General features: G+C 36.5%; 1 protein-coding gene across 16 annotated transcripts in view; it reads left to right on the forward strand.

Annotated features, from left to right (window-relative positions):
• LOC141453943 (phosphatase and actin regulator 2) overlaps window positions 1-18,022 on the forward strand; it is a 365,561-nt gene that overhangs the window by 154,992 nt on the left and 192,547 nt on the right. For 2 of the 16 annotated variants that reach the window (XM_074127595.1, XM_074127596.1), the window contains exon 1: window positions 537-561. The exons of 13 other annotated variants lie outside the window; for them this stretch is intronic. In XM_074127595.1, the coding sequence (XP_073983696.1) occupies window positions 552-561 (10 nt within the window). In that variant the 5' untranslated portion in view covers window positions 537-551. Of the gene's footprint in view, window positions 1-518; window positions 562-18,022 lie in introns of those variants that run through there. One more of the 16 variants, XM_074127594.1, reaches the window with a different exon arrangement.

Here is an 18,022-nt window from a genome sequence, read left to right on the forward strand (position 1 = left end):
GTGTTACACACTGTACCCCCTCCTAGTAATCGATATCGTCCTGGCTGTTCGTCTGTCACTGATCTAGCACTAACTATGCGAGTCAGTGGAGGGGTGCGTGAAGATTTCTTCCACCCTCGTCCACGATGATAGTGTGAGCAACGTCCTCTCGTTTCTCCCTTTATGGTTGGGACTTGCGAAGGGCTGGTCTGGGGTTCTCCTTGTCCCTTTCTCCTGTTTATTGGGTGTGCTCGCCGGCTGTTGCCCCTTATACCCCTTATACTACTAAAGAGTATTGCTACGTCCTTCCCATCATTCTCTGTGTGTGTGGTTTATTTCAGTCCACCATTTTAAGTACACCATTCCTTCTCACCCCACTTCTATACTTTATTTTGCTGCTTCTTGTATAGTGTTCAGTCTATACTTATAGTTCTGACGGTGTGCGACTGTTCTATTTTCAGTTTATTGTGTGCTTTAGTTTATATTTTTTTTCTATTGTTTTTATACAACTACGTAATTGGCATTTCAATTTATGATTGGATTAATTCATCTTCCAGCATCATTTTCATTCTATGGAATCATGTAGGTAGCATAAACTTTTAGTTTTAGTTGTTATTACTTTTTGTTACATCACTGCAAACAATAGCAGTACCCATTGTTACACTATACAAATAGTCCTTATTCGCCCTTTAGGTAGCCGATGTAAAGACTCTAGTCCTTTTTAGCATCCTTCAAATAGCAGTCAAAACATTTTTTCTTGCGAAATTATCACATGCTTTCACCAAATCAATACAGGCGAGTTGGCGAACGTCCATTTCTTGGCCGTGCTCAGGGTGTCTCTACGGCGATTTCGGGTAAACTATCAGCTAGTAAAATAAATAATCATTTTAAAGTATTTGTAGATAGTATTTATTTATTTATTTTTTTTAACTTTTTTTGAAAACTCCAAAAAACTATGCTAGATAGACGTGAAGCTGCCAAATTTGAATTTCAGCGTCACATTTAAAGCTCGTAAATATTATACTAGAATTATGGATGCGGTCGCAGTGCTAGGCAGTATCATTAATTATTTTCCTCGTTTCACGTTTCGTATTTTTATTGTTCGTGATGGTTTCAGATTGATTAGAAGTTGATAAATCCTGTCCCATCAAATGATGCGTTCTGCGACGGATAAAGTCAGCCTTATTATTAGAGCGTTACGTCAGCGCCTTACACTTTAGAGCTTCACTTCACCACCTCCTTCAGAGACGCTTTAAATTTTAAGTTTTCTGGAAAACTTTTGGTGAACTGAATACTTAGCTTAAAGGAAATTGTTGATTATTACAATTATTTTTGTTGCTAATTGTTTGATGGTGTATTAAACATTTATACAGGGTGTTCATTTTAAGACGGCACAAATGCATTTCATGCTTAAACGGTTGATCTGAGCAAAAAATGGTAGAGGAAAAAATTTGTTGCCCGTCACCTCTAGTTTCACAACTTGATTTTAGATTCCTGCCCGCATACACGGCTGACGCGCGACCAAAAGTGAGGGTTCGCAATTGACCCCCATTTTCATGTACACAGTTTTAAAGAGTATAAAAATGTATGAAAGAAACTGGAAACCGCAATTCGATATCTTTAAAATTAAAGGTGCTAGGCCATTTCAAAATCAGGTTATTAGCGCTCGGAGCTTTTTTCAGTGCACTGCCGGCCTCCGGACTGTGTTCTCTCGTTACAGACAACACTGTCCATCACCGGACAGTGAGCTGTAAGAAGCTCCTAGGAAGAGAAAATCTAAGGGTTAGCAGCTGATATTTATTAATCATATTTCAATTTTTTAACTTGTTATCAAAGAGAAAGAAGAGCACGCGATAGATCATTTTTATGTATTTTTTCATCCCCCTATCTTCTGAAAATATTGCCAAGGCAGTAAAGCTAGTAATTTTCTTAATACCGGGAAATAAGTCGTTTTCCGAGTGATTTTCTAAGAAAAATCAAATGTTAAGGAGCTTTAGATGTTCTAAAGCATACACAAAATGGCTAAAAATTAATTTTACATCTGTTACAAACAAGAAGGTTTGATAATTATTTGGTAATTTTGGGAGAGTTGTGTTTAATTACAAAAAAAAAAAATTGGAAACCTCCTGCCACATATTTAAGTGATCCATTTAAGAATCAAACTTATTCCTTAATTTATCAAATAATGCACTTTACACAGCTTGTGCAGCATGTACTGGTGCCTTCATAGGTGCCTCCTCTCTGGCTCGCAAGCTAGGTAATCCAGAAGGTCAACTATTCTCTGTATCCGAGGAGGCACCTTAAAATGAACAACCTGTATAGTAGAAATTAGCATTTTCTGCAAATTTTTTCGTTTTAGAGTCATGCTAATCCTCGAGTCGTATTCTTTGAAGGAAAGATTCCTTAATTTAAGGTACGTCATCATCCATCATCTGAGGTAATTTCAGTGCTCGGTCGGCCTCCAGACATAGAGCAGTAGTAGTTGCTAACTTACTAAGTTGCTGAAGGCCCCCAAACAGTGTTTGATATTAACATTTGATGGACAATTTGGTAGAAGATTCTGCCATCACCGGAGAGCCGATAGGCTCCAGATTAAGAACTGATGGCCTAGAAGTGGTTACGTATGCTGACGATTACTAACACCATAAAGAAAAGGAAGAATTAATGATGACAATTCCAGTCATTAGTTTTTTCCTTCTGAATTAACTAATTACTCATCAAAAACAATGAACAATAAAACGTTTTTCTAATTCTTAGCCTTCCAAATCCATTTCTTAAGTTGATCTCCTAAACGCCCTAATTGAGAAATCACTAATATGACCAACAATATCACAGACGAATGGCTGCCCATTCAGCCATTCATGGTCATTCTTACATCCAAGTTTTATCTCTTTCCACCTCTTAACAATCTATCTATACAATATTTTAGAGTAATGTTAGGAAATATAGAACATTTTTACAGCCCATTATCTTTAATCCGATCTGCGCATGTATTAAGCTTTAGAAAGTTTAAGCGTCCAATTACGGGCCGTTCCCCTCTCCGTGATACACACATAGTTACTCCAATCTTCACTCGCTTCGTTTAAGCTCGTCCAATCGTAAAAACTATGGAGAAAGAACACGAATTATCTTTGATTTGGAATTCATTTTAATGTTAGCGTTAATATTAAAGGGGATTATTCAAATTTTATGAATAACAAGATTCGTTTTAAGATTTGCAGTTCTAACAATGATTGCTACAATATTTTTGGAATTAGTATAATATGAACGGACAAAATCTAAACGATATTTGCAGAATCTTGCACAAATTTATTGTTTACTCACTACATCGTCGCTGGTAATTTTTTTGGTTTGTTGGAGTCGAAGAATGGGAATTAAAATTGATAGACATGGGGTAACGCAATCTTATTCTTGCGCCTAGTCGTAGATAATATAATATATAATGTGAAGTCCATTGCATCCACCCGAAATTATTATTTGGAGCTGGGAAGATCACAAGTAACATTATTGTCGCGCTGGATACTGGACTAGTACCTGTGAGCTCGCCGCTTGTTCAAAATGATCGCATTTTCTGTTAAAGAATGCACAGAATCGTTTTATTGAACCTTTTTATTTTGTTTTCTACAACTTTCAAGTCTTCTTAACAGATCTATATCAATAAAAAGTTGGTACTTTACATACGTATCTATATTTTTTTAATTTAAAAATTTTGTGCCAAATGTTAATATCTGCCCCACTGGTGGGGTAGCTTTGAACACAATATAAAATTGAAAGAAATGATATTAAGTTACTCTGAATCTACCTTCTATCAGTTACTTCTCTCACTACTACATTACTTTCTCTTTTAAACCACTGAAATCTAGTTCAAAAATCAAGAATGACTCAGTTCGGGATGTTGTACCCGAAGTGTGATGGGTCTAGGAAGTTTGAACAAAATATTCGGTTTGTTGCGCTTCTTAATGTAGGTTCGGACCACTTTCCCCTTCTCTGCGATTAAACAAAAAAAAAAGTCACAAACTTGCAGGTCGGTAGGGCGGCACATTTTAACTGGAGATGTTGAAATGTGCCCCCTCTCCTTCCATAAAAGGAAATATAATATCCAACACATTTTGCAAGTAAATAGACTTTTGTAAATACTAGATTTAAAAATACGAATTCAAAATGTTAATATGGACTAACAATACTTTCTTTACACCTTGTCCACCACAATCTTCACCAATCCACTTCCAAAGCTGCAACAAAAATTTTACTTCCTCCTTACAAAATATAAGATTCCTCAATTCTGACTTTACCAAACAATGAAAACGAAGGGAAACTCTGCTAATTATACAACAGGTCTACCACAACATATGGAGAAAATTACCAATCATAAATTTTTTAAATATTTGGCGAGAAATTAATACTGTTCAAAGGTGCCCCCTCTCCCCTACTATAGTTGGGGGCAGAATGCTCTCTCTATGTGTAATGGATATCCAGAATCTGATACAGAGTGAAGATCTCAGCCATAGTATACAACAAAAACTCATTCATTACTTTCTTGTTGTGTATCTGTTAGTGATTCACATAGTTAAACACATCTTAAACTCTTAGAATTGTTTAATCCTACATGCATGGAATATTTTTAAAAAATAGTTCAACTGCAAGATGACTTTGTGCTGCGCCTCGTCTCCCAGCACATAAACTTTATTTAATTCATAATATTTCTTGCCAGATAATTTCAAGTAACCATCAAGTGCAGTTACCACCGACCGCCGCAGCACCGTTTGTGCTTAAATCCTGTGAAATAGTTCTGCCAGATGCACGCACTCCTTATTGTCCTTTATTATTTATTTTTTCTGTCTGTCTGGTTTTAAATTTTTCCTCTTCTTTCGCGTAAACTTATTTTGTAGCCATCTGTTTTCTTTTATATATATATATATATATATATGTATCCTTTTTGTAGATTGCATTTTAATTAAATTTTGCTCTCTAGTTTCTATTTGGCTTAGTGTGGGAAAGTGTCTGGGAAATTCACTGTTTCAGTTAGCGAGCAGAATATTTTCCACAATTTTAGTTTACTTTTTGGTTCCACTATAGTTTATAGTGAATTTTATTTTTTTTAAATAATTATTTATTTATTTATCTTTTAATTTTACTTTTCTTACTTTACTTGTAAAAGGAGCTATTGCAGTCATCCCAAAATTTTCAAAATTGGGTTCTACCCGGAAATACTTTACTGTATGAATGATTCTTTATTTTAAGATTTTCTCCAGTGGTTCAAGAGATGGGCTATTAAACTTAATGAAAGCAAGTCTCAAAATATCACCTTCACTCTTCGGCGCATTACTCTTCCTCCAGTCTTCTATAACCTAACACCTCTACCAGTAGTGAGCGTTGCCCGCTACCTTGGGCTTTACTTAGACCGAAGACTTTCTTGGAATCCCCACACTAGACTTAAAAGAACAGAACTAAACAGACGCTATCGACTACTTAAAAGACTCTTAGACGATAGATCAAAACTCTCTCTGGACAACAAAAGACTGATTTTTACTTCTATTTAAAAAAAAAAAAAAACACCTAGGCGTATGGAATAGAGCTGTAAGGTTCAACCAAACGCTTCAATCTCCAAAGGATTCAATCGCTACAATCTAAAATACTTCGAACTATTGTACACGCTCCAACCTGGACTATACACACTGACCTTAACATTCCTTTTGTCACCCAAGTTGCTAAAACACGATATAGAAAACTCCACTTCAATCTGCAAACTCATATAAATCCTCTAGCTCCAATATCTTTCTTCAATAACTCTTCCTGACAACCTGGACAAGACGTCTTAAAAGACAGTGGGCCTCGTGATCTCCTCTCCAGTGAAGAGAGCGATTAATAGCCTAATGTTTTGGAGTGTTACCACTGGGTAACTTCTCCACTCGTTACCTTATCATTTGTTACTCGGTTATCACTGTTACTTATAGCGCTAACGCGCTGATTGTAGCAAAAATAAACGCAAAAAAATAAAATGTATTTTTTGAGGGAGTCTGATTTAATTTTATTAAGTATCATTTACTTACATAAAATTTGAAATTAAAAAGTAAAGCTCAGCTGTATATACACTCTATACATCACTTAACATGATTATCACAATTGCGGATAAACATTTACACAAAAGAATAAGAGAAGGTTATACGAAGGTTACTTAGGCAGATTAATATTGTACTTACTACGGAGAATAAATACAGATGGCATGTGTGAATATATATATCTATATACCAGGGTGAAGGTAAACCAGTATTGTTCTGTTACCAACGTTAGTAGTACACTTCTGCTTTCTGTTACGTAAATCCAATTTACAAAACAAAGGAGATTTGTTTTGTTTCTGTTTTATAAAATATATACGTATATATGTGTATAACACACAATTTTTTTACTCTCCCACTTTCTGAATTTTTTAACGTTAATTCATTGTCAAATATTATTTTTAAAAAGTTCATTAGCCTATTATTTGATGTGGAAAAATAGTAACTTGACGGAAATAAAACGTGATTGAGAAAGCGTGACACTATCGGCCTTGTGATGTACACAAGTTAATTGCGTTCATAAAACTGCGTTGAATTTATCTTAAGAATGTAAGGTTACAGCTTTTTATCTTTCTTTAGATATTTATTTAAAAATATGTACTGAATGAGTAACTTTATGGGAAATTAATTTCTAAGTTTATTTCAAGTCAATATTTAAATAAAACGTCAATTTTTTGAAAATATAGTTTTTTTCATTTTCAGCTACTTTTTCTAGAAATCTATTAAATATGGGTGGTTGCAAAAAAATACAGTTATAAAGGAGGATTTGCCCTATAATTTAAAGAAAATTTGGGAATTTTATCTTTTATAGAAAAAGAGAAAAAAAAATGGTCAAAGTTGGGTGTTTTTTAACATTACTGTTTTTCTTATAGTTTTTTGCGACCACCCGATATACAACTGCCCTACCTGACAGTTTTAACACTGCATTGCCAATGCTCGAACTTAGTCAGTTATTGCCAATGTGGAGTCATATTGACTCCATAATTTATTTTTATCTTTTTTTTACGTTGATTTCAATTTTAATAATAAAATTTACTTTAAAGGATGAGAAAGAATAGGAATTAAGAACGAAAAAACAAATTTTGTCCACAAATCGGCTTTAACATTTCACGCAGAATTAACTTCAAGTTAGGATCGCAGTAATTTCAGTATTTTCTAGAACCATGACTGGACTGCCTTCTGATCAGGGACATTTTCATTTTTTTTAATTACATCCACTATTTTTTCTCAATTACTGTGCGCTGTTGACACGGATCAGGAAATTACCCAATTCGCTTCAAGTTTTTGCTGCAATTCGGACAGAAAATCAATTCTAGAAAGAGGCTTTTCTATGAAAATTTTAGGCAATAGAGAAGCTTTTAGGCAATAAATGTTGATCACATTAAAAAAGAAACACAATGACTACCTTCAAGTTTTACGATTAGCACACAAATTTCGATTCACTGAATCATTATGTAAAGATGAGTGTAGCAACCCAGTTTATTGAGCTTCCCTTTGTTCGATATCGCTGCAACATTTGGCTTAAGAAGGAATGAATGAATCTTGCTTTCATGGAAATAAAAATTTTATGACACTCAAAAATATCAAGAGGAAAATCTCAGAATTCTTCGCGAGGGAGGCAGCAGAAGGTTTGAAGTAGAAGTAAATTTCCTTGTAAGAGCAGACCAAATTGGTAATCAGGAGTCAAGATAATAACAGAAAATCTACTTATATTACCAATCAGGAGTCGAAATGACTCCTACATACACTCAACAGCACAAAAAAACCGGACACTCAGATTTGGTCTCATAATTTTGTTAAATACGTTAATCTTTTTAATTTATGGTAAGAATTGGTTTATTTATAAGTTATTTACACAAAATCTGCTACAAATGACTAATTTTTATTAATTATTAACACAAAATTATAAAATAAAGAAAAAATAAGAAATTAACACATTTTTTTTAAACTTTATTCTTCATTTATATCAGGTTTTCTGACAAGGGATGTTCTTCTAATAGCGGGTATTTCTCCTTCTTCTACGGCGAAGGGCCCTAATCCTGTCAGGCATAGAAGAAATTAAATTTTGGGATGCTCCAGCGGCAGAGCATCCCATTCTTCACGAAGAGCAATTTGGAGCTGATTTAAGTTACTAGGAGGAGGATGACGATATCTAACACGCCTTCCTAAATTATCCCATAAATGTTCTATAGGATTCATATCGGAAGTTCGTGCAGGCCAGTCCAGAACTGTGATTCCCACTTGCTCCAAGTATTCGGCAACAATTCTGGCGATATGTGGGCGAGCATTATATCACCAATAAATGGAGCCAACGGGATCACAGCCTCTAGGAGCACTTTCTCAATGTACCTCCGAGCAGTCAGAGCCATTATCATTAAAAATCAGTTCAGTACGGGCGTGGAAATTGATTCCACCCCAAACCATAACTGATCTCCTTTCGAAAGGTCGTGACTCGCGAAGAGTACATTGAGAAAATCGCTCCCCTGATCGTCTCCACACTCTGTCTCGATCGTCTGAGTGTTATAGACCAAAGCGAGACTCTTCTGTGAATAAAACTGTTTTCCATTGCTCTACAGTCCAATGAAAATGCTGGTCGGCAAATAATCGCCTTTCTTTACGATGCCTTTCCAGGAGTTGGGAGCCCTGTCGCGGAGCGCCTTGCTTCCAGTCCACGCTCCCTCAGTCTCCACCGTACTGTATCCGAGCTAACACGCGTATTTCGCGCCATTTGAAGCCTGTCCCGAACCTCAGGAGCAGTTAAATGGCGGTCTCTCAATACTGATAGCGTGATAAATCGATCGTCAACTTCAGTTGTGGCCCTTGGTCGGCCACTGCCAGCCCTCCGTTCATAACTGCCAGTCTCCCGGAAACGCCGGAGTGCATCATTAATGGCGGACTTCGCTACTCCAAGGGTTTCTGCGATAGATCGGACGCTCCGGCCTTCTCTTGCCAAGGCATCAGCTCGGGCTACGTCTACATTCGAAAGAACCATTATTCTGGACCAAAATAAAAAAAATCACGTCTATTAATGACAGAAAGGCGCGGTTAATAAATTAAAGATCTTTATAGGTGCGAAAACCTACTTACAGTTTAGAAGAGTTCCGTCAGGTAAAGCAGCCTCAAGACAAATCTAAGCCACATCTGAGTCTTATCTCGTGCCCTACTAATCCTGACGGGATTAGTTCAATGGACTTAGACCCTTCCTTCTCTGTAATAACCAGATTACCCACAAAAGCAAACACTTCACTGATAATCAGCTTTTAATATAAAAAAGATTAAGTGTCCGGTTTTTTTTGCTGCTGAGTGTAGTTGCGTGTAATGCCAATCTGGAGTCAAAATGACTCTTATGATTCAAGTAAACCAATCTGCAAAAAGAAACTAAGAATTCCACGGTCTTCAGCTCGTGACTATCAAATGGTGAGAGAGTGGGGATAGCATATCTAAGAGCATTTCGGGATAGCTATGAGATGTAGGCAAACAGAGAACATTCCTATTTTTTTTGGAGTCAAATTGATTCCGGATTGGCAATGCAGTGTTGTAAGGTAAAGCATGAAATAAATAAAGAACATTCTAAATTTACAACTAATTTAATATTGTTTCACTTGTTTCAGGTAAGTTGGTTGCAAAGTTCGTTCATTTCAAAAATATTACCTTTTTTATTTGTAAGTATTAATTTTAACTTTAAATAAGATTTTTTTCTCTGTGAACTCGATTTTGTGCTTTCATTTTTTTTCTTCCCTCGAGTTACTGATATTAGTTAAGTTTTGTGGCATCAAACGTTTTAAAAAGTTTTGTAGCATCTTCGTGGGATAAAGTTATTGTGGCGTAATGGAAATAATCTGAGCCTCCAAAGGCTTCTTCTTCTTTACCACAAGAAGTTTTGAAAGTTTAAAGGTGATCTTTAGGTCGGCATTATGAATAATGAAGTTAGGATTTCTTAAATGAACAAATTAATCAAGGTAATTAAAAAGTTTGTAACTAAAATCTAATTATATTTTTTTAACTAATTTTCTCCTTTTTTGTTCGTCGCTATTTATTTTTCTGTGTTTTGGCTCCAATTTCGTTCAGTTCATCAATCAAAGAGACTTGTGCCGTTCGTCCATCCATTATGGTAACAGTTGAAGGGTTACAAAATACGAGGGTCGTTTGAAAAGTCCTTGCAAAGTCAGAGAAATAGCACCACTGGCGCGTATCGAGGTTATGTTTAGTTAGTAGCATCTCTTGGAAGAACACACACCAAGATTCAGCCAGATCGGTCTATTTCTTTGTGTTTGGCATTCGTTTGAATTGAGGAAGTCGAGTGATTTTCAAAAAATGGACGAAAAAGAATTTCGTGTGTTGATTAAACACTACTTTATGAAAGGCAAAACGCCTCAGGAGACTAAAGAGAAGCTTGATAAACATATTGGTGACTCTGCACCTTCGATTAGAACAGTTTATAAGTGTTTTCAAAATTTTCGGAGTGGCCATATGGGCACAAGTGACGCTGAACGTTATGGACGCCCTGTTGAGGTTACTACTCCAGAAATCATTGATAAAATCCATGATATGGTGATGGATGACAGAAGAGTGAAGGTGCGTGAGATTGCTAGTGCTGTGGGCATCTCGAATGAACGGGTACATAATATTTTGCATCAACATTTGGACATGACAAAGCTATCCGCAAGATGGGTGCCGCGATTGCTCACGCTTGACCAAAAACGAAATCGTGTGAAGTGTGGCAAGGACGGTTTGCAGCTGTTCCAGAAGAATCCGCAGGACTTTAAGCGTCGTTTCGTCACTGTGCATGAAACATGGATACATCACTACACTCCTGAGACCAAAGAACAATCTAAACAATGGGTTACCAAGGGGGAATGTGCGCCAAAAAAGGCGAAGACCGTTCCTTCGGCCGGAAAAATTATGGCGACTGTCTTTTGGGATTCGCAAAGAATAATCCTCATCGACTATCTGGAAAAGGATAAAACTATTACAGGTGCATATTATTCATCGTTATTGGACCGTTTGAAAACCGAGCTGCAAGAAAAACGCCCACGATTGACCCACAAAAAAGTCCTTTTCCATCACGACAACGCACCAGCTCACACCTCAGCAGTTGTGGTCGCAAAATTAATGGAAATAGGGTTCCAACTCGTTTCACATCCCCCCTATTCTCCAGACTTGGCTCCCTCGGACTACTATTTGTTCCCCAATATGAAGAAATGGCTGGTGGTAAAAAGATTTTATTCAAACGAGGAGGTGATTGCAGAAACGAATGGCTATTTTTCAGACTTGGACAAATCCTATTATTCGGAAGGGATTAACAAACTAGAGCAGCGTTGGACGAAGTGTATAAGCCTAATAGGAGACTATGTTGAAAAATAAAAAAGGTTTACCCCAAAAAATTAAGTAGTTTTTATTTTTGCACGGACTTTTCATACGACCCTCGTACTATTGTGTCCCTAAATCAGACCCCATAGATTTTATTATATAACTATTATCTTTTATTATATGAAATTTTGTATTAAAACTGTGCGGCAGAACAGTTGTATAAGGATTGATCGTCAAAAAGTTGAAAATTCTATAAAAGATAAAATTCCCAAATTTTCTTTATAATACGAGGTGTTGGCTATTAAATAACGAGACTGATGCTGTTACAAAAGAACTATGCATGCGCCAAATCCTAACGACCGACAGCTATGCAGCGCAAAGCCTTCTCTTTCGATTGCAGCGTCTTACGGGTTTGTAGAGAAATCTGTCTGACCAGAACCGTCGTTTGTGTAAGAGATGTTAGTTTCGTTTTGCCGAAAACATGATACTACACATGTAGTAGAGCAACGAATTGTCGTGAAATTTCACATGAAACTTGGTAAAACCACTACTGAAATTATCTTTTATTAAAAGAAGTTTATGGCGATGAATGTTAATCACGTGCGCAAGTTTTTGAGTGGTTCAAGCGTTTCCATGATGGCCGAGAAGTCGACGGAGATGATGACCGCCCGGGTCGCCCTTCCACGCCCAAAACGGATGAAAATATCGATTATAATTAATCAACATTACTACCATGAGGTGCTTGCTCAACTCCGTGAAAGAGTAAGGAAAAAACGACCCGATTTGTGGAAGAACAAGTCATGAGTCAAGACAACGCGCCGGCTCACACTGCATTGTCTGTCAAGAAGACGTTTCTAGCCAAGTACAACATCCCAGTTTTAGGCCATCCTGACCTTATTCGCTTGACCTGGCCCCATGTGACTTTTATCTGTCCCCCAAAGTCAAAGTCTGCATTAAAAGGTACACGATTTCAGTCCGTTGAAGCTGTGAAAGAAAAGGCGTCACGCGTCATGCAGGAGCTCACAGAAAAAGACTTCCAGCACTTTTTCGAATAATGGTAAATTCTCATGGAGCGTTGTAGGGTTAGGGGAATGGTGTATATTGAAGGTGACAATAACTAAATATGTATAAATTTAAAATAAAATGTTTTACAGCAATAGTCTCGTTATTTTATAGCCACACCTCGTACAGGGTAAATTCTCCTTTTGTAACTGTATTTTTTTTTTTTTTTACAACAATCCAGATCTCATAGAAATCCAGAAAAGAAGTTGAAAAAAATGGCATTTTCATAAAATCTTCTTCTTTTTGTTGTTATCATGATTGTAAACTTTGTAGCGCCTAAACGCGTGAACCGATTTTCATGAATGAGGTGCCATTTGATTCGAAATTTTATGTAGTTGCGCCTTTTGTGTGTGTTGATGTTCTACTTGTCATGGAAGAGGAGTTAGCCCCAAGTTTATAAGGCCCGCTCTAAAACTGGTATTACTTAGCCCGATTTTGTTAAATTTTAGCAGAATGAAGGGATTATGACATTCCTAAATAACCTGAAAACGCTGGATTTTACTAAGTTGTTTTTTTATTATTATTATTTAAGGCGCGTCAACAGCTGAGGTTATTAGCGCCCGGAGCTTTTTTCGGTGCACTGCCGGCCTCCGAACAGTGTTCTCTCGTTACAGACAACACTGTCCATCACCGGACAGTGAGCTGTAAGAAGCTCTTAGGAAGAGAAAATCTAAGGGTCAGCTGCTGGATTCGAACCCGGGACCTCCGCGTGGGAGTCCAGTACGCTAACCGCATAGCTAATCCCTTCCCTTATTTGTTGTTATTTGTGGAAAAAATAACTGATCGTCCTGTTCAATGAGAGCCTTGTTTTTCTAATTAATTGTCTTTTATCTTAATCTAATCTTGTCATAGTCCAGTTAATTCTGAAGTGTTTATGATGCCGTTTGTACTCAGTACAATTTAGTCAAATATTTCACGATATAGTGCGCGTTCTTTTTATTTGAAAGGATTTATTTTTAAAATTTGAAATTTGAATTTAATTTATCATTAAATAATTTCTAATGAGCTGTAGAAATAGCTATTAAAATTGGTTTATGTAAAGGGAATTTAAGTTAAATGGTCGTTGATTTAATTCGTTCGGCTTGCATAAGCAGTTGAAGTGGTTAGCAAAATACTATTGTATCCCTAAATCATAGATATTATTCAACTTTTATTATATGATTTTTTTATTTTACTGTTATTTATTACATTTATCTAACAAGTCTGATATATTCTTGGGACAGAAATAGATAACGGAAAGAATCCTGGCCACAGAAAGAAAAAAAATAAATGATGTGTAACTTCTATCCTTGAAAAGGACGTCGCTTCCTTTATGTTCCCTTCCTGTTCTCTTTAACAAGTTCATTCATGTTTGAATGTTCTGTCTGAGTGTTCGTAGTCTAAATATACTCGTCACTCTCTACTGATTTTGAATCTATATTTTTAGAATTCTGGGTATTGTCTACGTACTAGAAATCTATGATTATTGCGTCTCCCATTTTGGCCAACTTATTATTGGGATTTTTTTTTTATTCATTTTAAAAATCTATCCAAATTTGAAATAGTATATACTTCACATGCCCTTATTTGATATGCGGCCATGTTTTCTTACAAAAATTTATCAACCTGAAGTATTTTTTTAAAAAAGCATAATAAATACAGTTTAGCCCAATTTTGCATTATGCCTTTATCATAGGCTGCAGCTAGCGAATAATCTAGTGCATTACTCTTGTAATTGACTGTATCTCTCTTGTAGAAAACTGTCAAGCGAGCTGGGTATTATTCTTGTAGGGAACTGTATCATTCTTCAAGGGAACTGTACCTCTCTTGTAGAGAACTGTAAGCGAAGTTAAGAACTGTATAGCGAATTGTATAACTCTTGTTTGACGCTATTAAATAACGAGACTGCTGCTGTAAAACATTTTATTTTAAATTTATACATATTTAGTTATTATCACCTTCAATATACACCTCTCCCCTATCCCTACAACGCTCCATGCGAATTTACCATTGTTCTAAACAGTGCTGGAAGTCTTTTTCTGTCAGCTCCTGCATGACGCGTGTCGCTTCTTCTTTCACACCTTCAACGCACTGAAATCGTGCACTTTTTAATGCAAATTTGACTTTGAGGAACATATAAAAGTCACATGGGGCCAGGTCAGGCGAATAAGGCGGATGGCCTAAAACTGGGATGTTGTACTTGGCTAGAAACGTCTTCTTGACAGACAATGCAGTGTGAGCCGGCGCGTTGTCTTGATGGAGAACCCCGTGACTTGTTCGTCCACAAATCGGGTCGGTTTTTTTCCTTATTCTTTCACTGAGTTCAGCAAGCACTTTACGGTGGTAATGTTGATTAATTATAATTTATATTTTCATCCGTTTTGGACGTGGAAGGGCGACCTGGGCGGTCATCATCTCCGACGTCTTCTCGGCCATCTTGGAAACGTTTGAACCAGTCAAAAACTTGCGCACGTCATTAACATTCATCGCCATAAACTTGTAGAGAACTGTAAGCGAAGTTAAGGATTGAATAGCGAATTGAATTACTCCTGTCGGGAACTATATAGCGAACTGTGTATTCTTCTGGGGAACTGTGTTCAAGGGAACTGAATCTCTCTTGTAGAGAACTGTACGAAGCTAGCTAAGGAACAAAAAAATATATCCCAGAGCGAAATGTATTACTTTTATAAGTTTATAGCGAACTGTCGTTAACTGTAAATTGGGGCTAGATTCGTTTGCCTGTTAAATCCTGCCCTTTGTGTGGTTGAGAAGACTTTCATAGTTTTCTCTTGTTCGCTCCTCTAACTCATTATTATGCAACATTCAACTATTTTTTCTTTTTTTACGTTGCTCTAGAACCGTCTGCTAGGCTGTAAGCAACTAACTTTTTTGTCTTGTATAATACTTTTTGGCCAATGTGGAATATTTAATGCTTGAGCGGTGTTTTAATTTTGAATAAATTATCCAGTTACCAAACTTGCTTCCGTTGTGTGGTCATTCAGTGGAGTCGAACTACCACTTCTCTCAGTTACTTAGGTTAAACTGTTCACTGTTACACTCTTCAGTTGGAGGGGAACCTTTCACTCTCTCTTTCTGCTCAAAACGGAAGTATGGCGACCGGAATTTTCGAGATAATTATAGCTATATTAAATAAATTCAAGCGTAAGTAACTGTTAATGTAAACATGTAAACATTTTATATTGAAATATTGAGAAAAACGATACAAAAATTTTAAAGCACGTCAATATCTGTAATCATTGACGCCTAGAGTTTTTTTTAGAGTATTGCCGGTCTTTGGACAGTGATTTCTCGTTATAGACATCTCTGTTCAGTGATTGGTGAGGTGTAAGAAACTCCTAGGGAGAGAAACTCGAACGGGTGGCATCTGAATCTCTACGAAGTAATCCCAGGACCCTAGACCACCTTCCACATTCTGTGCTCGATACGATGATGAAGTTTTTGGTGTCTAGTTATTAGCTTGAACTTTATTATCTTATCTCTGGCTACTCGTAGGAGGTGATCAGTGATGGCCATTGGACAAAATTCTAAAAAAACAAACAAAAATACTATACGAATCCGATAAAGCCAAATAAAATTTGAACCCATTACGATTTTGATTTGCTGTTAATGCTAGTAATAGACAGTTTGCGTTCGTGCAGATTTTCCATTTTTGAAGTTTTGAGATTCCTTTTACAGCGCAACTCAAAAGCGGAAAATTACAGAAAGATCAATGGTGCATCCGGTAAAATCATCCAACCGGAAATGCCTCATTACTAAATCGATTTTACAATTTTTTTAGGTAACATTATCTCGAAAACAACTTTATTGATTATTTTTGAACTTCTTATCGCGTACATCTAGATCTAGAACTATTATTTTGTAACGATTACCCAGAAAATGCTTTTTAAAGTAACGCTGGGTGCATTTTTGGAGAGTACGAGGTGTGGCTATTAAATAACGAGATATTGCTTTAAAACATTTTATTTTAAATTTATACATATTTAGTTATTATCACCTTCAATATACACCCCTCCCCTAACCCTACAACGCTCCATGCGAATTTACCATTGTTCTAAACAGTGCTGGAAGTCTTTTTCTGTCAGCTCCTGCATGACGCGTGTCGCTTTTTCTTTCACACCTTCAACGCACTGAAATCGTGCACTTTTTAATGCAGATTTGACTTTTGGCAACAGATAAAAGTCACATGGGGCCAGGTCAGGCGAATAAGACGGATGGCCTAAAACTGGGATGTTGTACTTGGCTAGAAACGTTTTGAGGACAATGCGTTGTCTTGATGGAGAGAACCCATGACTTGTTCTTCCACAAATCGGGTCGTTTTTTTCCTTACTCTTTCACGGAGTTGAGCAAGCACCTCACGGTAGTAATGTTGATTAATTGTAATCGATATTTTCATCCGTTTTGGATGTGGAAGGGCGACCCGGGCGGTCATCTCCGACGTCTTCTCGGCCATCTTCGAAACGCTTGAACCACTCAAAAACTCGGGCACGTCATTAACATTCATCGCCATAAACTTCTTTTAATAAAAGATAAGTTTTAGTAGCGGTTTTACACAGTTTCATGTGAAATTTCACAACAATTCGTTGTGAACTAACACCTCTAGCACACAAACGACGGTTCCGGTCAGACAGATTTCTCTACAAACACGTGAGACGCTGCAATCGAAAGAGAAGGCTTTACGCTGCACAGCTGTCGGTCGTTAGGATTTGGCGCATGCATAGTTCTTCTGCAGCAGCATCAGTCTCGTTATTTAATAGCCACACCTCGTATTTAATTATAAAGGAGCGGTCCTCATCACTTATGTACTATTTTTAGAGATAAAGTAAGTAATTAAAATTCCAAATTCGCAGCAGACACTTTAATGAACAAATTTTAAAGTTTTTTAACTATTTTTCTACACAAAATAATGTAATACACAATAAAATATTGTCGGAATTTTGGTTAGCCTAAGTAATGTGAGTTTTTCACACTAAATATTTATTTATTTTTGTTTTTCCAGCGTTTCCACCACGAAAATTAACTGACAGACCGACTTAAACGTATAGAACTACCTATAAAAACCACTTTTCTGAATTAGGGTACCATAAAACTTGTTTAATTTCTGGTAAAAACCTGTAGTTCTAGAACAAGAAATAGTTAAAATAGATGACCTGAAATAGGTTGATTTTTATTAAGATTAAATAGAGACAAAATTGTAGAAAGGTTAAACAGCGAAAACAATATAAAAAAATCCTATTCTCTCTGAATGTTGGCTAAACGGGTGAAGCTGAGAACTCAGCGTCAATATTGATTGGGCATAGTCCGACAGAGCTCAACCGGTCTGACTGTAAGCTTTCAGCTTTTCTTCGTATACATGCTGAAATCTCGTTCACTCTTACCAACCAATTGACATACCTACTTTATCGCGCTTATTTTTTTTGCCAAATTTTCAGTTCCCTATCATTTCTAATATTAATATCTTATTAATCTAGTATTTCTTTAAATTTAAATAATTTTAAATCCTTTGAGAAAATTGAAGGGCAAAGGGATTAACATGTTGAGGCATTAAACTGTGCTTACAAATCATATCTCTTTATCTCTAATTCTTTCTCCTCATGTTCCGAATTCTTATCAGGTAT

This window comes from Rhodnius prolixus, unplaced genomic scaffold (assembly GCF_049639745.1).
Source record: "Rhodnius prolixus isolate KJV_2025 unplaced genomic scaffold, Rpr scaffold_9, whole genome shotgun sequence".
In the NCBI taxonomy this organism is placed as follows: domain Eukaryota; kingdom Metazoa; phylum Arthropoda; class Insecta; order Hemiptera; family Reduviidae; genus Rhodnius; species Rhodnius prolixus.